The sequence below is a fragment of the Somniosus microcephalus genome, chromosome 15, assembly GCF_052327205.1.
Source record: "Somniosus microcephalus isolate GS21.2 chromosome 15, FLI_Smic_1.0, whole genome shotgun sequence".
Lineage (NCBI taxonomy): Eukaryota > Metazoa > Chordata > Chondrichthyes > Squaliformes > Somniosidae > Somniosus > Somniosus microcephalus.
The window spans coordinates 11,770,825-11,795,231 of record NC_141001.1 but is presented as its reverse complement, the minus strand read 5'-3'; the positions used below and the strand labels follow the sequence as shown (position 1 = coordinate 11,795,231).

At 47.3% G+C, this 24,407-nt stretch overlaps 1 protein-coding gene across 1 annotated transcript; it reads left to right on the top strand.

Annotated features, from left to right (window-relative positions):
- Positions 1-770: 770 nt before the first annotated feature.
- Positions 771-17,405, top strand: LOC147106543 (mucin-2-like). Its single transcript, XM_086008474.1, has 5 exons — positions 771-998; positions 1,088-1,244; positions 7,307-7,435; positions 16,712-16,856; positions 17,351-17,405. The coding sequence occupies exons 1-5, from the start codon at positions 813-815 to the stop codon at positions 17,403-17,405; spliced, it is 672 nt and encodes a 223-aa protein (XP_085864600.1). The 5' UTR covers positions 771-812.
- Positions 17,406-24,407: the final 7,002 nt, after the last annotated feature.

Here is a 24,407-nt window from a genome sequence, read left to right as displayed (position 1 = left end):
CAGTGCTTCGAGTAGAGCGCTTGTTTTGGGAGTCTCGTATCGGGCATCATACCTTGAATTAAGCCTTAACTGGGCATTATACACATGAATTCACCTGCCACTATTTATGGCATTAGTGTTGGCCCATGAGGATCTTTTAAGGCAACAAGCTGCTTTATTAGTGCAATAACACTAATAATATATTTTATTTATTGAGGCAATTACGTTATTTATTTGTCACACACTCTGAATTTGCAGGACTACTGTGGAGTTAACCTTACCAACGGCACCTTCAGTGTAATCACAGAAAATGTCCCCTGTGGAACAACTGGAACAACATGTTCTAAATCAATCAAACTTTTTTTTGAGGTATTGTGTATGAGTACAACAATTTCTCACTGACGCTTAATTCATTTCAGATTCAATCTGTTTGCATTTGTTTATGATACTGAGTTCCTATTATATCCTGCTCTAGAATTTTGAACTGAAGCTAGCTGAAGGGAAACATGAAGTAATACAGCGGAATGAGAACAAAAAGATCCCTTTCACTATCCGTCCTCTTGGCCTTTATCTGACAGTGGAAGCTAACAATGGGTTGATTCTGATATGGGACAAAAAGACTGCTGTTTTTATTAAGCTGAGCCCTTCTTACCAGGTATGAGTAAATCTGAGTCATCATCTACCCAATATTTCTAAAGTATTAGCAAATATACATGTACTTTAAAAAAAAACAAAGTAAACTTATTTCAACAAATGGGTGATTATTACTCTGATTCCAGGGTCATATTTGCGGCTTATGTGGTAATTTCGATGGAAATGCCAACAATGACTTCATGACGAGAAGCCAGTCTATTGTTACAGAAGTAATTGAGTTTGGAAATAGCTGGAAGCTGACTGCTAATTGCCCGAATGCTGTGCCTGATGATGACCCTTGTACTGAGAAACCACACCGAAGTGGCTGGGCACAGAAGCAGTGCTCCATAATTACAAGTGACATCTTTACAAATTGTCACAGAATGGTTGTACAATTTTCTTATTTTTTAAATGTCTTCATTTGCTATGTTTCTTTTTAAATCCTACTAGAGTTATTAATCTGTTTCATCAACAGGTTGACCCGAATCCATTCTATGATGCTTGTGTCCATGATTCCTGCTCTTGCGACAGTGGTGGAGACTGTGAATGTTTTTGCACAGCTGTAGCTGCCTATGCTTTCGCCTGCAATGAAACCGGGGTATGCATTGACTGGAGGACCCCTGAAATCTGTCGTAAGTATATTGCAGCATTAACATGCAAAGTCTTCAAATCTTGATACCAGTCTTTTTACAGCTTTTGTTTGATTACAGCACAGGCCGGTGGTCTGAAAGCCTCCACTCTCTGCCTTAATGGTCCTAGCTTAAATGTCAGCATCAAACCCAAGATATTGCTGGTCCAATCTGGAAATACTTGGTGCTGACTGTTTTGGTGCCCACAAATTTCCATTTCCTAACAGTGACATTGTATGAAGAGTAAAAAGATGAGGGATGGCCAGTGAATACCAATAATAGAAAGATACAGTGGGATGGCCAGTGAACACCAATAATAAAATGATACAGAGGGGTGGCCAGTGAACACCAATAATAAAATGATACAGAGGGATGGCCAGTGAACACCAATAATAAAATGATACAGAGGGATGGCCAGTGAACAACAATAATAAAATGATACAGAGGGATGGCCAGTGAACACCAATAATAAAATGATACAGAGGGATGGCCAGTGAACACCAACAATAGAAAGATACAGTGGGATGGCCAGTGAACACCAATAATAGAAAGATACAGTGGGATGGCCAGTGAACAACAATAATAAAATGATACAGAGGGATGGCCAGTGAACACCAACAATAGAAAGATACAGTGGGATGGCCAGTGAACACCAACAATAGAAAGATATGGAGGAATGGCCAGTGAACACTAATAATAGAAAGATACAGAGGGATGGCCAGTGAACACCAATAATAAAATGATACAGAGGGATGGCCAGTGAACACCAATAATAGAAAGATACAGTGGGATGGCCAGTGAACACCAATAATAGAAAGATACAAAGGGATGGCCAGTGAACACCAATAATAAAATGATACAGAGGGATGGCCAGTGAACACCAATAATAAAATGATACAGAGGGATGGCCAGTGAACACCAGCAATAGAAAGATACAGAGGGATGGCCAGTGAACACTAATAATAGAAAGATACAGAGGGATGGCCAGTGAACACCAACAATAGAAAGATACAGTGGGATGGCCAGTGAACACTAATAATAGAAACATACAGAGGGATGGCCAGTGAAGACCAACAATAGAAAGATACAGAGGGATGGCCAGTGAACACCAATAATAGAAAGATACAGAGGGATGGCCAGTGAACACCAATAATAAAATGATACAGAGGGATGGCCAGTGAACACCAATAATAAAATGATACAGAGGGATGGCCAGTGAACACCAATAATAAAATGATACAGAGGGATGGCCAGTGAACAACAATAATAAAATGATACAGAGGGATGGCCAGTGAACACCAATAATAGAAAGATACAGAGGGATGGCCAGTGAACACCAACAATAGAAAGATACAGAGGGATGGCCAGTGAACACCAATAATAGAAAGATACAGAGGGATGGCCAGTGAACACCAACAATAGAAAGATATAGAGGGATGGCCAGTGAACACCAATAATAGAAAGATACAGTGGGATGACCAGTGAACACCAACAATAGAAAGATTTAGAGGGATGGCCAGTGAACACCAACAATAGAAAGATACAGTGGGATGGCCAGTGAACACCAATAATAGAAAGATACAGTGGGATGGCCAGTGAACACCAATAATAGAAAGATACAGAGGGATGGCCAGTGAACACCAATAATAGAAAGATACAGAGGGATGGCCAGTGAACACCAATAATAGAAAGATACAGAGGGATGGCCAATGAACAGCAATAATAGAAAGATACAGTGGGATTGCCAGTGAACACCAATAATAGAAAGATACAGTGGGATGGCCAGTGAACACCAACAATAGAAAGATACAGAGGGATGGCCAGTGAACACCAACAATAGAAAGATACAGTGGGATGGCCAGTGAACACAAACAATAGGAAGATACAGAGGGATGGCCAGTGAACACCAATAATAGAAAGATACAGTGGGATGGCCAGTGAACACCAACAATAGAAAGAAACAGAGGGATGGCCAGTGAACACCAATAATAGAAAGATACAGTGGGATGGCCAGTGAACACCAATAATAGAAAGATAAAGAGGGATGGACAGTGAACACCAATAATAGAAAGATGCAGAGGGATGGCCAGTGAACACCAACAATAGAAAGATACAGTGGGATGGCCAGTGAACACCAACAATAGAAAGATACAGAGGGATGGCCAGTGAACACCAACAATAGAAAGATACAGTGGGATGGCCAGTGAACACCAACAATAGGAAGATACAGAGGGATGGCCAGTGAACACCAACAATAGAAAGATACAGTGGGATGGCCAGTGAACACCAACAATAGAAAGATATAGAGGGATGGCCAGTGAACACCAACAATAGAAAGATATAGAGGGATGGTCAGTGAACACCAACAATAGAAAGATACAGAGGGATGGCCAGTGAACACCGACAATAGAAAGATACAGTGGGATGGCCAGTGAACACCAATAATAGAAAGATACAGAGGGATGGCCAGTGAACACCAACAATAGAAAGAGACAGAGGGATGGCCGGTGAACACCAATAATAGAAAGATACAGTGGGATGGCCAGTGAACACCAATAATAGAAAGATACAGAGGGATGGCCAGTGAACACCAATAATAGAAAGATACAGAGGGATGGCCAGTGAACACCAATAATAGAAAGATACAGAGGGATGGCCAGTGAACACCAATAATAGAAAGATACAGAGGGATGGCCAGTGAACACCAATAATAGAAAGATACAGTGGGCTGGCCAGTGAACACCAACAATAGAAAGATACAAAGGGACGCCAGTGAACACCAACAATAGAAAGATACAGTGGGATGGCCAGTGAACACAAACAATAGAAAGATACAGAGGGGTGGCCAGTGAACACCAATAATAGAAAGATACAGTGGGATGGCCAGTGAACACCAACAATAGAAAGATACAGAGGGATGGCCAGTGAACACCAATAATAGAAAGATACAGTGGGATGGCCAGTGAACACCAATAATAGAAAGATACAAAGGGATGGCCAGTGAACACCAACAATAGAAAGATACAGTGGGATGGCCAGTGAACACCAACAATAGAAAGATATAGAGGGATGGCCAGTGAACACCAACAATAGAAAGATACAGAGGGATGGCCAGTGAACACCAACAATAGAAAGATACAGTGGGATGGCCAGTGAACACCAACAATAGAAAGATACAGAGGGATGGCCAGTGAACACCAATAATAGAAAGATGCAGAGGGATGGCCAGTGAACACCAACAATAGAAAGATATAGAGGGATGGCCAGTGAACACCAACAATAGAAAGATACAGAGGGATGGCCAGTGAACACCAACAATAGAAAGATACAGTGGGATGGCCAGTGAACACCAACAATAGAAAGATATTGAGGGATGGCCAGTGAACACCAACAATAGAAAGATATGGAGGGATGGTCAGTGAACATCAACAATAGAAAGATACAGAGGGATGGCCAGTGAACACCAACAATAGAAAGATACAGTGGGATGGCCAGTGAACACCAATAACAGAAAGATATAGAGGGATGGCCAGTGAACACCAATAATAGAAAGATACAGAGGGATGGCCAGTGAACACCAACAATAGAAAAATATAGAGGGATGGCCAGTGAAAACCAACAATAGAAAGATACAGAGGGATGGCCAGTGAACACGAACAATAGAAAGATACAGAAGGATGGCCAGTGAACACCAATAATAGAAAGATACAGTGGGATGGCCAGTGAACACCAATAATAGAAAGATACAGAGGGATGGCCAGTGAACACCAATAATAGAAAGATACAGAGGGATGGCCAGTGAACACCAACAATAGAAAGATACAGTGGGATGGCCAGTGAACACCAATAATAGAAAGATATAGAGGGATGGCCAGTGAACACCAATAATAGAAAGATACAGAGGGATGGCCAGTGAACACCAACAATAGAAAGATATAGAGGGATGGCCAGTGAACACCAACAATAGAAAGATACAGAGGGATGGCCAGTGAACACCAATAATAGAAAGATACAGAAGGATGGTCAGTGAACATCAACAATAGAAAGATACAGAAGGATGGCCAGTGAACACCAATAATAGAAAGATACAGAAGGATGGTCAGTGAACATCAACAATAGAAAGATACAGAGGGATGGCCAGTGAACACCAACAATAGAAAGATACAGTGGGATGGCCAGTGAACACCAATAATACAAAGATATAGAGGGATGGCCAGTGAACACCAATAATAGAAAGATACAGAGGGATGGCCGGTGAACACCAACAATAGAAAGATATAGAGGGATGGCCAGTGAACACCAACAATAGAAAGATACAGAGGGATGGCCAGTGAACACGAACAATAGAAAGATACAGAAGGATGGCCAGTGAACACCAATAATAGAAAGATACAGTGAGATGGCCAGTGAACACCAATAATAGAAAGATACAGAGGGATGGCCAGTGAACACCAATAATAGAAAGATACAGAGGGATGGCCAGTGAACACCAACAATAGAAAGATACAGTGGGATGGCCAGTGAACACCAATAATAGAAAGATATAGAGGGATGGCCAGTGAACACCAATAATAGAAAGATACAGAGGGATGGCCAGTGAACACCAACAATAGAAAGATATAGAGGGATGGCCAGTGAACACCAACAATAGAAAGATACAGAGGGATGGCCAGTGAACACGAACAATAGAAAGATACAGAAGGATGGCCAGTGAACACCAATAATAGAAAGATACAGTGGGATGGCCAGTGAACACCAATAATAGAAAGATACAGAGGGATGGCCAGTGAACACCAATAATAGAAAGATACAGAGGGATGGCCAGTGAACACCAACAATAGAAAGATACAGTGGGATGGCCAGTGAACACCAATAATAGAAAGATACAGTGGGATGGCCAGTGAACACCAACAATAGAAAGATACAGTGGGATGGCCAGTGAACACCAATAATAGAAAGAAACAGAGGGATGGCCAGTGAACACCAACAATAGAAAGATGCAGAGGGATGGCCAGCGAACACCAACAATAGAAAGATATAGAGGGATGGCCAGTGAACACCAACAATAGAAAGATACAGTGGGATGGCCAGTGAACACCAACAATAGAAAGATACAGAGGGATGGCCAGTGAACACCAATAATAGAAAGATACAGTGGGATGGCCAGTGAACACCAATAATAGAAAGATACAGTGGGATGGCCAGTGAACACCAACAATAGAAAGAAACAGAGGGATGGCCAGTGAACACCAACAATAGAAAGATACAGAGGGATGGCCAGTGAACACAAGGGATAGAAAGATACAGAGGGATGGCCAGTGAACAATAATAGAAAGATACAGTGGGATGGCCAGTGAACACCAACAATAGAAAGATACAGTGGGATGGCCAGTGAACACCAACAATAGAAAGATACAGTGGGATGGCCAGTGAACACCAATAATAGAAAGATACAGTGGGATGGCCAGTGAACACCAACAATAGAAAGAAACAGAGGGATGGCCAGTGAACACCAACAATAGAAAGATACAGAGGGATGGCCAGTGAACACCAACAACAGAAAGATACAGAGGGATGGCCAGTGAACACAAGGGATAGAAAGATACAGGGGGATGGCCAGTGAACACCAATAATAGAAAGATACAGTGGGGTGGCCAGTGAACTCCAAAAATAGAAAGATACAGATGGATGGCCAGTGAACACCAACAATAGAAAGATACAGAGGGATGGCCAGTGAACACCAACAATAGAAAGATACAGAGGGATGGCCAGTGAACACAAACAATAGAAAGATACGGAGGGATGGCCAGTGCACACAAGGGATAGAAAAACGATACTGAGGGATGAAGATGATAGAAAAAAAACACTGAAGGAGAGACAAGAGAAAACAATGATAAAAAGAGCTACCTGGGTGGTTAAAAGGGATGGAAATGAGGTACTAAAGGAGAGACAAAAGATACCAGTGATTCAAAGAATAGATTTATACGTAGGTCAAATTATGAGGAATCTGGTAAACTTTTAAAATCAGGTAGTAAGTAATGATTATCTATTTTCTGCTGTTTCAGCCATGTACTGCAGTTTCTACAACCCTGCTCCTGAAATATGTGAATGGCACTATTACCCTTGTGGATTCCCCTGCTTCAAGTCTTGCCTAAACCCGCATGGTCTCTGCAATATCACGTTCCAGTTGGAAGGTAAATGTCCTTTTGATTTTTAATAAAAATCTTCATACATTACAGGGATATATTCATAGAATCATAGAAATTTACAGCACAGAAGGAGGCCATTTGGATTGGAGAACTGCTAACGTTGTACCATTGTTTAAAAAGGGAGTAATTACAGGCCAGATAGCCTAACCTCGGTTGTTTGGCAAATTATTGGAAACAATTCTGAGACTGTATTAATCGTCATTTTGACAAGCACCGATTAATCAAGGACCGTCAACATGGATTTGTTAAGGGAAGGTTGTGTCTAACTAACTTGATTGAAATTATTGAGGAGGTAACACAGAAGGTCGATGAGAGTAACGCATTTGATGTAGTCTACATGGATTTTAGCAAGGCTTTTGACAAGTTCCCACATTGCAGACTGATCAGAAAAGTAAAAGCCCATGGGATCCAAGGGAAAGTGGCAAGTTGGATCCAACATTGGCTCAGTGGCTGGAAGGGAGTGGTGTGGCAAGTGCTGAAGGACTTTTTCCTGACTTCAAGGCTTCTGCACAAACCACTTGCTGACAGGCATGGATGCACTTGTATGAATTCCCCTTTAAATACAGCATGACTTGGAGAATGAACAGAGGGCACGCAGAGCAGCATACGCTGCTAGAAGAGGGAGGAGGAGGAGGATGGGGAGAAGGGCTCTCAGCCCAGGGTGTTCAGGGAGCAATTCTCCGACCTGAACCTCAGCGAGAAACAATGTGGGAGATGTCTGCGCTTCAATAAGTATGTCTTCACTAAAATCTGCCACCTGTTGCAGCCACAGCTCCAACATCAGAGCAGGGCGAGGACACATTGCCAGTGGCAGTGACAGTGACCATGGCAATGAACTTTTATGCGTCTAGATCCTTCCAGGCTGGAACTGGAGATACTTGCAACATCCTGCAGTTTGCCATCCACTGTTGTGTAAGGGAGGTCACTGAGGCTCTCTATTCAAAGGAAGCTGACTACATTTAATTCTCTCTTGCCAGAGACCAGCAGGTGGAGTGAGCACGTGGCTTTGCTAGGATTGCAGGCTTCCTCATGGTGCAGGGTGCCATCGACAGCACGCACATCGCTTTGTGGGCACCACATGCCAACTCTGACATGTACTAGAAACAAAAGGGATTCCACTCCCTCAACGTCCAGCTGGTGCGCAACCATAGGCAGCAAATCATGCAGATCAATGCTCATTATCCTGGCAGCAGTCATGATGCCTTCATTCTGCGGTAGTCCACTGTGCCATCTCATTTGAGCCACCACGGCAAATCAAGGGGTGGCTACTGGGTGACAAGGGCTATCTGTGACGACACAGCTCATGCCTCTAGTGCACAACCCACACACATGTGGGTAGCATGTATACAATGAAAGCCATGCTGCCACACAAAATGTGATAGAACAGACAATTGGCGTGCTGAAACATTGCTTCTGATCTGGAGAAGCCCTGCATTACTCGGCCGAGTGGGTGTCAAGATTTATGGTGGTCTGTTGCATGCTGCACAACCTCACCATCATGAGGGCACAGCCCTCGCCACCAGCTATATGGCAAGCAGCTGAAGAGCAGGAGGAGGAGAAGGAGGAGGAAGATGCAGGAAGGAGGCAACCTAGCCCCTTTCTGGCCGGACTGTCCGTGAAGAACTCATCCAAGTGTGATATCAGTAAACGCAACCCCAGTTCCCCATTCATCAACAGTCCCACACCTTATCTTCCCTCTGTCACTTACCATCACAGCATCCGCTTGGCCACAATGCAAAAATAAAAGCCAACACAAAATTTACATTCCAAGCCACATTTATAAATAAAACCATGCTATATTGCATACAAGCGTAAACTAATCACCCTTGTGTATTCCCTTAGTGCCTGTCTTCCGTGTGCCTTTGCCTGTCCTAGTGCTCTGAAGTGCTCCCCCAGTGGCTGCATCATGGCTGGTGGAAGGCTGCTGAATTTCAGTGGAAGAGACTGCAGGTGGCTTTGGAGGAGGACTTTGAGCAGCTCTCGGCGTAGCAGGCCCGGCTGTGGGCGGCAGCAGTCTGGGCTGGTTGGCTGAAAGGCAACAGCAAGGGCACTGGCGGAATGGCAAGAGTGGGAGCATGAATGCTGTCATCCTGAGAGAGGACAGTAGGCTCGTGCTCCTTGGAGCCACTGACACTTCCCCGGGGTGGCGCCTCAGCAATCCTAGTAATCTGTTGGAGGAGAGAGTGCTGGACTACTGTGACAGCCTGCAAGCCCTTTTGATTACTGGTGTCTGCAGCCATGATACCAGCTTGCATGGCAGCAAGCTGACCTTGCATGACAGCAGTCTGAGCTCCCAGTGCAGCACCCAGATGTTGGGTGGCTGCAGTTTGTGCTGCAATGGAAGCTGCGACATCGGCCATCAGACGCTGCATCATGGTTGGGTCCACAAGTGTGCCATCAATTCCAAGCTGGGAAGGATGGGCTCCAAGCTCTGCCCAAAGTCCTGTGCCAAGTTGGTGCCGGTCTGCTCCATGCTCCTTGACATTACATGCAGGCTTTCTGACAGTCTTCCCAATGCTCCAAGCATTTCATTGTGCATGCCCATCAGCCTTCTCTGCAGCCTGCCCCATCGAAGAGCTCATCTGAGTCCTCTGCAGCAGAACTCGTGTGCGATCTCGCCCTCCGGAGAATTGGCACCTGCATTTCCCTTCCCTGGCTGTAGGGCACTCATGCCCTGTGTCTCACCACATGCATATCCTGCCTTTATGCTAGCCTCTAAATTACGCGCAGTGTCGGTATCTGAGCTGGTGGCTATGAGTGTGAAATCGAGTGACTGTTCATCATCAGTGTCTTGTTACTCTTCCACCACCGCCTGGCACTTCTTGGGTATCTGAAAAGAGAAAGGCACAAGGGTATGGTTGTGATGAGGGCAGGCAGTGAAAGCAAGAAGTGCATGTTTACACCATCTGCAGCTTGTAAATCAGAAGAAATTGTGGGATGAAGGGGCAGTGAAATGTGAGAAGGAAGATTAGGTATGAGGATACTGTCATCTTCTATGGTTTCAGCCCCGCTGCTAGCCACGGGCTCAGCAATGGCCACGCCAATGATGGCGAGCACCATCTCCTCCATGGGAGTAAGGACATGCAGCCGTGTTTGTTCCCCGCTGGTTAGGTCCTTCTACCTTCAGTTCATAGAATCATAGAAATTTACAGCACAGAAGGAGGCCATTCGGCCCATCTTGTCCGTGCCAGCCGACAAAGAGCTATCCCCCCTAATCCCACTTTCCAGCACTTGGTCCGCAGCCTTGTAGATTACGGCACTTCAAGTGCATATCCAAGTACTTTTTAAACATGATGAGTGTCTCTGCCTCTACCATCCTGTCAGGCAGTGAGTTCCAGACCCCCACCACCCTCTGGGTGAGAAAAATTCTCCTCAAATCCACTCTAAACCACCTGTCAATTACTTTAAATCTATACCCCCTGGTTATTGACCCTTCTGCTAAGGGAAACAGGTCCTTCCTATCCACTCTATCTAGGCCCCTCATAATTTTATATACCTCAATTAGGTCTCCCCTCAGCCTCCTCTGTTCCAAAGAAAACACCCCAGCCTATCCAATCTTTCCTCATAGCTAAAGATCCCCAGCCCAGGCAACATCCTCGTAAAGCTCCTCTGTACCCCCTATAATGCAATCACATTCTTCCTGTAATGTGGTGACCAGAACTGCACGCAGTACTCTAGCTGCGGCCTAACTAGTGTTTTATACAGTTGAAGCATAACCTCCCTGCTCTTATATTCTATGCCTCGGCTAATAAAGGCAAGTATCCCATATGACTTCTTAACCACCTTATCTACCTGTCCTGCTACTTTCAGGGATCTGTGAACATGCACTCCAAGGTCCCTCTGATCTTCTGCACTTCTCAGTGTCCGACCATTTAATGTGTATTCCCTTGCCTTGTTAGCCCTCACCAAATGCATTACCTCACACTTCTCCAGATTGAATTCCATTTGCCACTGTTCTGCCCACCTGTCCAGACCATTGATATCTTCCTGCAGTCTGCAGCTTTCTTCTTCATTATCAACCACACGACCAATTTTTGTATCATCTGCAAACTTCTTAAAGTTGTGCTCCAACTTTATCTGCAACAGAGAGGGAAGTGTTTCAGTGAGTGTCGTGCAATCTGTTTGGCTGATGAGCCTGCCATGGTTGAATAGCTGGCAGTGTGTGCAAGCTGTGTAATGTGGGTGTGAGGCTTGCAGAAGTGCTAAGTGTGTGAGGGTGAGGTGAAGCTATGAATGTTATGTATGAATCCTGATTTTTTTTTATTCGTTTATGGGATGTGGGCGTCGCTGACAAGGCCAGCATTTATTGCCTATCCCTAGTTGCCCTTGAGAAGGTGGTGGTGAGCCGCCTTCTTGAACCGCTGCAGTCCGTGTGGTGAAGGTACTCCCACAGTGCTGTTAGGGAGGGAGTTCCAGGATTTTGACTCAGCGACGATGAAGGATCGGCGATATACTTCTAAGTCAGGATGGTGTGAGACTTGGAGGGGAACTTGCAGGTGATGGTGTTCCCATGCGCCTGCTGCCCTTGTCCTTCTAGGTGGTAGAGGTCGCGGGTTTGGGATGTGCTGCCGAAGAAACCTTGGTGAGTTGCTGCAGTGCATCTTGTAGATGGTACACACTGCAGCCACGGTACGCCGGTGGTGGAGAGTGTGAATGTTTAAGGTGCTGGATGGGGTGCCAATCAAGCGAGCTGCTTTGTCCTGGATGGTGTCGAGCTTCTTGAGTGTTGTTGGAGCTGCACTCATCCAGGCAAGTGGAGAGTATTCCATCACACTCCTTACTTATGCCTTGTAGATGGTGGAAAGGCTTTGGGGAGTCAGGAGATGAGACACTCGCCGCAGAATACCTAGCCTCTGACCTACTTTTGGTGCCACAGTGTTTATGTGGCTGGTCCAGTTAAGTCTCTGGTCAATGGTGACCCCCAGGATGTTGATAGTGGGGGATTCAGCGATGGTAACGCTGTTTAATGTCAATGGGCGGTGGTTAGACTCTCGCTTGTTGGAGATAGTCATTGCCTGGCACTTCTGTGGCGCGAATGTTACCTGCCCCCCCCCGCCAACAACACCATAAAGCAGCTCTACAATGACCAAGCCATTCCTCTCACCCAAACCCCCATTGCTCAAGGTTAAGTAATGTCTCCCCATTCACTCCAAATGACAAGGCCACTTCCCAGGTAGCCGGCAAAAATGGACAAGGCAGGAAAGTGGTGCAAAGAAATAAATGTATCTGTGTCATAAATATAACTTAATCTTATCACGAACATTTGTTCATACACACATGTGCATGCACTTGTGCATCTAGGATTGTGTCTTTTTTCTTTTCTGAGTGCTTCTACGAGGAGCAACCCCTGTGGCTTCAGCAGAGGTAGAGGCAGGCTGCTCACTTCGCTGCTGCGAGTGCTGTGACACTTTTGGCGGATGTCCTCTGGGTTTTGGAGCCTGTGAGGGCCCTGCCAAAGACTGCTCCTCCTGCGACTGTGCAGGGGCAGACTCGACCATCGGGATCCAAGGAAGCACGTGGGGCTCTGACTGAGAGGGAGGAAATGGGGCAGAAGTGGGAGCGCTTTCATGTCCCCTCTCGCCATCATCCCTCTCATGGGCCGCCCGCACTTCCGTGCTAGCAAGGAGCTGGAGAGCACCCTTGCTGCACATCAGTGGGGTGATGAACGCCCAAGTCTATGTTTATATCCCTCCTAGAGAGGAGGTCTATGAGCCTCTGCCATCTGTTGCCCACAGCAAGCATGTGCTCATGTGAGTGGCGCATTTGCTGCTCCATGCAGGTGGCCATCCTTTCCATGAAACAGCACATCGTCGCCATCACCTGCGACACGATGGTGCTCATGTTGGAGATGGACTCCTCCATTCTCTGCACATATGCAGACGTCACAGCTGCAAAAGCTGCCAGAGCCTCATGCAATTGTTGCTACCCCTCCAAGGTCACCTTCTTTCTCAATGACCCCCGAGGCTCAGCGCCTGCATGCAGCTCAGCAGGACTTGAAGCATTCTGCGCCCTCCGGCGAGGAGTCTCCACAGCTGTCCCTGTCAACACCATTTTCTCTTGCTCACTTGTGTGTTGTGAGACACCAGGTGACAACACTACACTCTTGCGCAGCACCCACCGAGGTGTGCGTACCTGTGCTGGTGCTGGGTGCGCTTGGTTCTGCTGACGGTGCACCCTCAGAGGCTGGAGCTTCCTCTGCGGAGCCGTCTTCCTCCTCCGGCTGGACAGCGGGGCGGGGGGATGGGGGACACTTGATGGACCTGAGGGAGAGTAAAGAGATTAATTTGAAATGTTATATTGGCCCAGAAATTCGGCTCTCCACGGGTGAGTACGCACGGGGTACTCACCCATAGGCCGAATGGAAGTGCGGGATTCCTGCATGCACTGCGCGTGCACGGGAAACCGGCACTTCTGATCCTCTGAACGAAGGGGTTCAGAGGTTGAACGCGTGCGCAGGAGAGGCTGTGCGTGCGCTTTGAAATGAGTTTTTTTTTACAGGTTTTCCCAGGAGGGTAAGCCTGTAGGATTTACACATTTAAAAAGCAGGCGTAAGGCCTGCTTTTTACAAGGTAAGTGGTCAATTAATTAAAATTAAAACATTTTTTCCACAGGTTTATTATTTTTAAATACTTTAAAGCAAGTTAAGTTTATTTTTAGCCCCGTTTAAAAAAAAAAAAAAAAATTTTTCAAAAATTTGAATTATTGTTTAAAATAGTTATTTAATGTAATTTGTAGTTTATTGAAAAAGTGTGATTTAAAAAAAAAATTATTTGAAGGTTTAATGCTATTTTGAGGCCCGTAGTATTCATAAGTTTAGACAAGTCTTCCTGTCAATCTTATGAATGGGCTTTTCCCTCCTCTGATTGGCTGCCCATGGCTCACGTGATCCCAAGGGACGCATCGCACTAACTACGCCCCTGGGACACGCAAGCACAGCGCGCCAGCAGCTGGGCCAGGCCCCAGAGCGGAATTCCACGGGGCCCTACAGCTCAACTGCCGTCGCGCAAGGTAAGTGCAGGTCGGGGGCTTGCACCCGCGGGAAGCCCCCGACCCGAATTTCTGGGCCAATAAGAATGGGTAACGATACCATTGTGCTCATGATGACATTTCACTGGCTGCTGACATCAATCCCCATATGAGTGACTGTTGTATGCCATGTGGCTGTATGAGATGTAATTCTGTCACCGGGTTGCTGAGATGTACCCCTCTCTCTGTCTCCCACCGCCAGCATCTCTCCAACTCCAGTGATCTGCAGGGCCTCCTCCTCTGCTGGAGGCAATTGACTGAAGACTGGAGGGCCAACTCTGGTTCTCTGCCACTCCCTATTGTTGTGGGCTCTCTTCTGTAACGAGGGAAAAAAGAGAACTTTGAGTGAGAGTGATGGAATGAGTGCAAGGAATGGATGGGCTACATCTGTAAAGGGTGACTATGAGAGAGTGACGTGACTATGAGAGAGTGGGCCTGCAAGGTATGTTGGTGTGAGGAGTGATGTGCAGGAGTAGGCTTGGGAAGGCAGAGTGATGAGGTTGTGGTGATAGACACATCAGGTTGAGGGTGAGTGTGGCATTGCACTCACCTTTCCTGACCTCATAAGATCATTGAAACTTTTCCAGCACTAGATCCACATCCTCCTGATCACATCCCTGCTGCTGACCTCCTCTGCGATCTCCAGCCAGGCCCTTTTTGTGTCTTTGGGTGGTCATTTGCGTCGATCACCGGGGATGATGACCCCTTGTGTGCTCTTACTGCCTGCACCAGAACTTCGAGGGATGCATCATTGAATCTTGGAGTGGCCCTCTGCCTGGTCTCCATGACCCACAGTTTTATCAGTTTTATCATGTTATTCAGAACTCTGGAACCCAACTAACACACTCCTGCATCACCTTTGAATGAGATGTGTGCAAGGTTGATTTAAATATCCACGGTGGAAACAAGTCAGCGATTATGTCATCAGACCCGCTCCATTTAATTGGGCCGGGAAACATATATGACTGTTTTAATTGGGGCCATTAAGCAAAACTCGCACTGCAGAACACGCTGTTCACATCTTCGGGTTTCTAACCCGCTATGTGACCCACATGCACACAACCTGACTCCAAGATAAAGATTCCAGCCAATGGGAAAAGCTCGAGTTCTGAGCAGGTTAGTAACCTGCTTGTTTTTAATGTCCCATCAGCGGGTTGCATTAAAATCAATCTCAATGACTTTGCACAAATCCAGCGACTGCCCCTGTATGTTGCTAGCAGGTAATGCATGCAATCTTGCATTTCACAGACAATGGCCCAGAAATTCGGGTCCCCGTGTGTGAGTACGCACGGGGTACTCACCCGTAAGCCCAATGGAAGTGCCAGTTTCCTGCATGCACTGTGCATGCGCGGGAAACCGGCACTTCCGTTCCCCTGAAAGAAGGGGTTCAGAGGTGGAACGCGTGCGCAGGAGAGGCAGCGCATGCGCATCGAACTTACGTTTTTTTTGCAGGTTTTCCCGGGTGGGTAAGTCTCCAGGAGTTACACTTTTAAAAAGGAGGCGCAAGGCCTGCTTTTCACAAGGTAAGTGGTGAATTAATTAAAATTAAAACATTTTTTCCACAGGTTTATTATTTTTAAATACTTTAAAGAAAGGTAAGTTTATTTTTAGCCCCGTTAGAAAATGTAATTAATTTTTTCAAAAATTTAAATTATAGTTTAAAATAGTTATTTCATGTAATTTATAGTTTATTTTAAAAATGTGATGTTTTTTAAAAATTTATTTGAAGATTTAGTGATGTTTTGGGGCTTATAGTATTTATAGGTTTGACAGGTCTTCCTGTCAAACTTATGAATGAAGCATTCCCTGCTCTGATTGGCTCTCCATGGCCCACGTGATCCCCGGGGACGCATCGAACTAACTGTGCCCCTGGGATACGCAAGCACTGCACGCCGGCAGTTGGAGGAGGCCCAGGATCGGAATCCCACGTGGGTCCACAGCACAACGGCCGGCGCGCAAGGTAAGTGCAGGTCGGGGGCTTGCACCCGCGGGAAGCCCCCAACCCGAATTTCTGGGCCAATGAAACTGCCATGAATAACACAAATCACTTCAGGTGCACTGGGGTGCAACTGGATTTGCCCCAAATCCAATATAAACAAGTTTAAATAACAACTTGCATTTCGTTAGTCTGAAACAGTTTAGTTCACTGTAGTTTAACAGTGCCAATTTCATTTTTTTGTTCAATGGCCTAAAAAGACACTTTTTTCTTGTTTTTGTGTTGATTTTCTCTCTTAGGGTGTTACCCCAAATGCCCAGAGAATACACCCATCTTCGATGAACATACCAAGCAGTGTGTTGCTGAGTGTGGTTGCTATGATAAAAATGGGAACCATTATGAAGTTAATGCAACTGTTGAAACCACCAACAACTGTGAGAAATGGTACATATTGTTCTCTTATTTGTGTTTTCAATAAGATAAGGAAATAGATTGTACAATGTGACACAGATATTTCATTATAAAGTTTCATCTTGGCTCAGTCAGTAGCATTTTCATCTCTGAGTCAGAAGTTTGAGTGCAAGTCCCATTCCAACCCATGATCTAGGCTAACACTTCAGTGTAGTACTGAAGTTCAATGTCAAATATCCCACGGCATCATTTGATCTATGAGTTCTCCTGATGTCATAGCCAACTGAAAAAGGAATAACTGGGTATTAATCTCATTTGCTGTTTGTGAAATCGTGTTGTGTGCAAACTGGCTGCAGGATTTGTGTGCATAACAACAGCGACTGCACTTCAAAATAATTTATTAGTTGCAAAATGCTTTGGGACTTCCAAAGGATGTGGTAATATGCCATATAAGTCACAAATGCACGTTCTTCTCTTCACCATCACAATGTTAAGCTCTTATAAAACAGAAGATTCATTTTTTTCAGCTTGTGCACAACTGAGGGCATTAAATGCATGAATGACAGCAGTGGCAAGTATTAGTTTAATTTGTTTACTACAAAGTAAATTACTTACATATTTTAGGACAAAATTATGTATCTCAATTCTCACATCATCCTGTGATTTTTCTTTACAGCTTGTGTCTGTATATACAATGGCACAGTGTACCATCCAAATGAAGTTATATACAATATCACAGATGGCTTGGGAGACTGTATAGTAGCATATTGTGCTGACAATGGAACAATTATTAGAATAATAGTGCCTTGTGAAACAAGTACTACCCCCACCACAACACCACTGACTGTTTCTTCATCTTCAATCACAGCTCGTACAGGTAATACTTTTCTATCAATTTTTTTTCTTTATTGATTGAACTGCTCAACGAAGATAGAAATAGAATGTAGATGCATGTCTCTTTAAGGTTAGAATGCTCTGCCATCTTGAAATAAATGGTTGATTCACTAACAGGCCATGTTACAGATCAAAACCCTGGATTTGTTTGATTGATCGATCAATTGGCAAGTTTGAACATATAAAGTGCACAAATGATTTAGCCATTCATCACCAGATCTGGCTAGATCACACCAAGCACTCAGGCCTCTTCTCTGCCAAAACTGCTCACTACTCCCGGATAATCCTGGAATGCTAAGATAACCACTGGCTTCTTTTTCCACTATCAACTGTCTCCTTAAACCACGCTATCTTGCCTCCTCTACCCTCACCTCCAATAACAAGTGTGAGGAGCTCAGGGACTTCTTTGTAACTAAGATTGGGACCATCCATGCAGCTGCCTCTGCCAAATCCCTCCCTCCTCTTGTTCACCAAGCCAAACTTCCCCCAAGATTCCCCCATGCCCTAACCCTGAATTTGCATCTTTTTCTAGTTTCTCTCCTATCTCACCTCATGCCCTTCCCGAGCTCAACTTGTCCATGAGACCCACCTCCTGCTCTCTTGACCCTATTTCCATTAAACTGCTGAAGACCAACTTCCCTTCCTGGCCCCCATATTATTGTAAACGGTTCCCTCCCTCAGGTGCTGTCCCCCTCCCTTTCACATCTGCCGTTATCACACCATCCTCAAAAAATCCATCCTTGATCCATCTGTCCTTGCAAATTACTGCTCCATTGTCATCCTTCCTTTCCTATCCAAAGTCCTTGAACGTGTTGTCACCTCCCAAATCCATGCCCACCTTTCCCACAACTCCATGTTTGAATCTCTCCAATCAGGTTTCTGCCCCCGCCACAACATTGAAACAGCCCTAATCGAAGTCAGAAATGACATCCTCTGTGACTGTGACCATGGTGCACTAAACTTCCTCATTCTTCTCAATCTCTCTGCAGCATTTCACACAGTTAAGCACACCATCCTCCTCTAACACCTCTCCTCCATTGACCAGCTCAGTGGGACTGCCCTCACCTGGTTCCACTCATTTATCTAGTTATAGCCAGAAAATCTCCTGCAATGCCTTCCCTGACCACACCTATACTGTTACCTCTGGAGTTCCCCAAGGATCTATCCTTGGCCCTCTCCTATTTTTAATCTGCATGCAGCCCCTCTGTGACATCATCCGAAGACATGACGCAGGCTCTACATGCACACTGATGACATGCCGCTCTATCTCACTATCACCTTTCTCGTCCCCTCCACTGCATATGTGTTGTTGGACTGTTTTTCCGATATACAGTCCTGAACGAGCCGTGCTTTTCTCCAATTCAACATTGGGACGACTGAAGCCATTGTCTTCAGCCCCCACCATATACTCCATTCCCTAGCTACCGATACCATCCTCCTCCCTGGCCACTGTCTCAATCTAAACCAGATGGTTCCCAACTTTGGTTTTTTAATTGACCCTGAGCTGAGCTTCTGACTCAACAACATCAACTAATTGCATTTATATAGCGCCTTTAATGTAGTAAAAATATTCCAAGGCACGTCACAGGAGTATTATCAGACAAAGTTTGACACCGAGCCACATAAAGAGATATTAGGATAGATGACCAAAAGTTTGATCAAAGAAATAGGTTTTAAGGAGCGATTTAAAGAAGGAGATAGAGGTAGAGAGGCAGAGAGATTTAGGGAAGAAATTCCAGAGCTTAGGGCCTAGGCAGCTGAAGGCACGGCGGCCATTGGTGGAGTGATGAAAATCAGAGATGCGCAAGAGGTTATAATTGGAGGAGCGCAGAGATCTTGGAGGGTTGTAGGGCTGCAGAAGGTTACAGAGATAGGGAGGAGTGAAGCCATGGAGGGAAATGAACACAAGGATGAAAATGTTTTAATTGAGGCATTGCCGGTCTGGGAGCCAATGTAGGCCAGGTCAGGGGTGATGGGTGAATGGGGCTTGGTGCAAGTTAGAATACAGGCAGTAGAGTCTTGGATGAGCTCAAGTTTGCGGAGGGTAGAAAATGAGATGTCGGCCAGGACAGCATTGGAATACTTGAGTTTGGAGATAATAAACGAACAGATGAGGGTTTCAGCAGCAGATGAGCTGAGGCAGGAGTGGAAATGGGTGGTATTACAGAGGTGGATATACTCTATCAAGATGGCAGGTAGATGGCATGTTCTCAAGTATCTGTCAATGTTGCTCTTGGACCAGATAACTGAAGTGTATGAGACTAGGCGGATTTGTATCACCTTCTAATTGCCCTCTGCCGCCAGCATGTATATTGGCACCCTGGTTGTTATCAGGACATTACCAAGTGGGGAATTAAGGATGGGGCAGGATCCATACACACCAGTAGTTGGGGCACAGTCCCAGCAGGCTATCAATATACATTTTTATTGAAACAATTCATGCCATTGTATATGATCAGAATCTACATTAATATTTTACAAACCCCCTTTTTCAAATTAGTTTATGATACTCCTTTTGTAAAAAAAACTGATCTTATCTATGCATTTTGAGATGTGTCTTTTTTTTTCTTCAGTGATTATGACATCAACTTCAACTGTTCCTACAACCAGCAAAACACTGACCAGTAAGTAACCTTAAAAATCAATAACAATGTGAAATATTTTAAATGACTTAAAATGGATCTATCACTGCACACTTGTTAATGCCAAACTATCTTGAACAGTGTCATTTTTACCCCTGTTTCATGAGGAAACAGCCAAAAGCACCAGGTAGTATTTTTAATACATTGATATCATCAAGTGCAAATATTATAATCCCACATTTCAACACACTTTGTCAATTTATAGTGCATTTAAAAGTAATTAACAAGAGACTTTGGCCTAGAAATTCAGTAAGGCCCCGCCAGGTCTTTAGCGCCCGAAATTTAGCGCTCGCCCGGATTCCCGTAGCGCCCGCCTGAAATTCAGTTGCGACGGGCCAAGACGGAGGCGGGCGCTATTGCAGGGTTTGGCCGCCTCGCTTGGGGCGATGAAAGTCTATTTCAGGCGTCCAGCTGCCGCTGCACCACCCGATGCGGTGCGGCAGGCTGGGGTACTGCAGGCCTCCTCCTTCTCTTAAGGAGGAGCTGCCTGCAGCCGTGAGATCGCCGCTGGATTCCCCTGGCAAATGAGCCCGGCACCACGGAGAAGTGCCGGGCTCGCGGGAGTCAGACAGCAATGCCGCGGGGGGGTGGTGCAGGAGTCCGGGGAGGGAGGTGCGGCCATGCGGCCGCCAGCAAAGTGGCCGGCCGCCCCTCCACCTTTATGCGCCGGCCTCTCGGAGCTGCAAGGCCCCGTTTTTCAAACGTTGTTTGCGGCCGCTGCGGACGAGGCGGCCGCAACTGAATTTGGCCTTCGGCACGGAATCGCGTTGGAACCGGGGCGCTGCGCACACCGATGACGTCATCGGTGCCGGCGCAGCGCTACCGGCTAACGCCGCTGTTAGGGACCAACTTAATTTCGGGCACTAAAAAACTTCCGGCGCAACCCACTCTTTCGCCCCTAAGTGGGCGCAAACGCGACTGAATTTCCAGGCCAGGATGAATACTTTTTGGGCACAGGGTTCCCCTTTAATAGCAGGGCTTGGTTAAAGAGAGTATTGGCTTATGGACGGTTTATTTTCCCTAAATTCTACAGTCCCAACTTAGTGGCAGCGATTATATAAAGTCTTGCATCTGTACTGAACTTTTTCATTAAATACTTACAGAACTGAACATAAATGTTAGATTTCAATTCCAGTGTAAAACCATTGGGCTAGATTTTCAGTTTAGGCAGTTTTGGGGCGCTAGCTTTAGCGCCCGCCCGAAGTTAGCGCCCGCCCCAAAGTAGCGCCCCGTTGCCGGGAATTCAGTGGCTTCGCCCTAAGAGGTTGGTGGAGCGCTAAAAGAGGCGTTCCACTACTCTCTTTAGGCGCTAAGCCGGCGGTCCAGAGGGATAGCGCCCAGGCGGGGCGCAGCACGGGTGCGGTCATTTTTGCACTGACAGCAGACCCCGTGGTGCCGACCAGCTCTTAAAGGGGGAAGGGACGAATTGGTCTGCTGCCACGCCCTGCACACTGCAGCCTTGCAAAGAGGCCTCAACACTACTGCTCAGCCCCAGGGAGTCATGGCAACGCCAGAGAAGGCCCGTCAGCGTGCCCTGCGCTTCTCAGAGGGTGATCTGGACATCATGCTCACAGCTCTGGAGGTGAGGCGCAAGATCTTGTTTCCAGACAGTGGGAGGAATCCAACCCACCACGACTACACCAAAGCCTGGAAGCAGATCGCCCAGAGGGTGACGTTCACCGGCGAGGCCCCCAGGACCCACACACAATGCCGGAAGAAGTACAACGATCTGACCAGGATTGTGAGGGTGAGTAGCCTTTCCAGTCTCCTCCTCATTCTTGCATGTACACCTGACATGATGGGCAAAGGGACCTGAAAGTCCTTTTGGCCAGCCCTCAGCCAGCAGCATTGCGACAGTCATGAGCATCAAATGGCCATTCGGCACTCTACACTTTGGCCAAGCTATTCCACCATGGGAGGCAGTGCACACTACATCAGGGCTTCACTCTGTCCAAGCTATTCCACCATGGGAGGCAGTGCACACTACATCAGGGCTTCACTCTGTCCAAGCTATTCCACCATGGGAGGCAGTGCACACTACATCAGGGCTTCACTCTGTCCAAGCTATTCCACCATGGGAGGCAGTGCACACTACATCAGGGCTTCACTCTGTCCAAGCTATTCCACCATGGGAGGCAGTGCACACTACATCAGGGCTTCACTGCGCACTTACAGCCCGTCCTTTCTCTTGCAGGCTAAAGTAGCGTTTAATCGCCAGGCCCGTGCCAGGGGTGGCCGCGCCAAGCTGCAGAAGCTCACTCGGCTGGAGGAGCGCGTGTGTGTGCTCATGGGAGCACGTGTGATTGTCCCCACAGCGTGCGGTGTATCCGACCCTCCACTGCCCGGCAATGGTAAGGACCTCGCCTTTTGGCCCTCTCGCGTCGCACTGGCCCATCCGAGCTACCTCCTTTGCCACTGTCCCACCAATGCGCTGAATCCCACCAGTCCTAACTCCCTCGCTGACGCCGTCTCCTCACTCTGAAGCTACTCTTGTGCATTCCTGCTTTCAGCTGGTGACGACCAGGACCCTGAGGCTGCCAGTGACAGCACCTCCAACCAGGAGGAGGAGGAGGAGCAAGCCGGACCTTCGGGGGAACAGTCACGTCCCGCAGGAGAGGAGGAAATGCTCGACACCTCCTCACTGGACGAGTGCCTGGAGGAACTGTCGCAGGGCAATGCAGCTTCTGGGACCAGTGGCGTCCAGCCACCCAGCAGCCGTGCGCGTGGCCCGCGGCCTTCCCCCCAAAGGGGGGAAGGATCAGAGGGGAGTGCTGCTGCTCGGCACACTCGCCGTCACCAACGCGGCAAGGGTCCCCTAGTTCGGCCCCCTCCTCCCCAGCGGGAGAGTCGCGACTCCAGTCCGGACACCTTCACTTCGGAGGAGGTGCGGAAGCTCGATCAGATGGCCGACGACTCGGACCGGCGCCACACGGAGCTCATGAGCGTGGTGGGGCGCATGCCTGAGGCCATCGAGTCGCTGGCGACCAGTGTGCGCGAGTTCGGGGCAGCAACTGCCGCGACTGGCCGCATGCTAACTGATGCCGTCAAGACCCTGGCGGATGTGATGCGCGCGCACACCAGGACCACAGGGCCACTCACTGCTGCCACACGCGCTGTCTCAGGCAGGCATCGCCAGGGCAGGCGCCGCGCTGGACCATCCCAGCAAGCCGGCCGTCGGCTGATTGCTGCGGATCCTGCAGTGCGGGCCCGGCCGAGTGCCACCGCGCCACAGCACCAGCCAGCGCATCCCAGACGCCAGCTGGCCCACATTGCACCATCCGTCGCCGCCATTCCCCCTCTGGGGCATCAAGGGCAAGCGGCTGCAGCTGATGGTGGCCAGGCTCAGGCGCGCCACTCAGGAGACGGCCCCTCGAGGCCCAAACGCCGTGTAGGCCGCCCCCCAGCGGCATCTGGCGGAAGGGCATCTGAGCCTCAGGCGCCTTCCCCCAGCCTCGCAGCAGCCACTGGGCAGAGCTTGCGAAGGAGCAGCAGGCAGGGCAGGGGAGGCAAAATGCTGGCCAAGGTCTCGCCCTCGCGGGCCACTCAGTAGAGGGTGTGGCCAGCTTTCCTTTAATATGGCGGTGGCCATCTTTATTTTGCCCATGGTTGTGCTTTTGGAGGGCTTTTTTTTTGCGTTAGGCCGACGTTGAGGCCCGGTTTCAATAAAGGTGGAGTGGCTCCTCCCCAGTTTGTGGGAGTGAGTCGTTTGTTGGGCTTTTTGTGGGGCCCGTTTATTGTTTTTGGGGATTCATGTGGGAAGGGCTTTCCATTTTTGTTTAATAAAAAATTATCTTTATTCATGCAGTCTCCATGGTTGTTCTTCTTAGTGTTTGTTGGCTTCGCCGGCTGAGGGCTTGCGGAGCGGCTGCATTCATCTTCCCTCATGGCCCCTGGCCATTCCCTGACAGGGGGCTTAGAAGTACCGTGTAATAAGGTGGCGTCGTGCGGCCCTTGGCCCTGGTCGCTCCCTCCTGGGAACGTACTCCTGCTCCTCCTCCTCCTCCTCCTCCTCCTCCTCATGCTCCTCCTGCTCCTCCTCCTGAGGTGC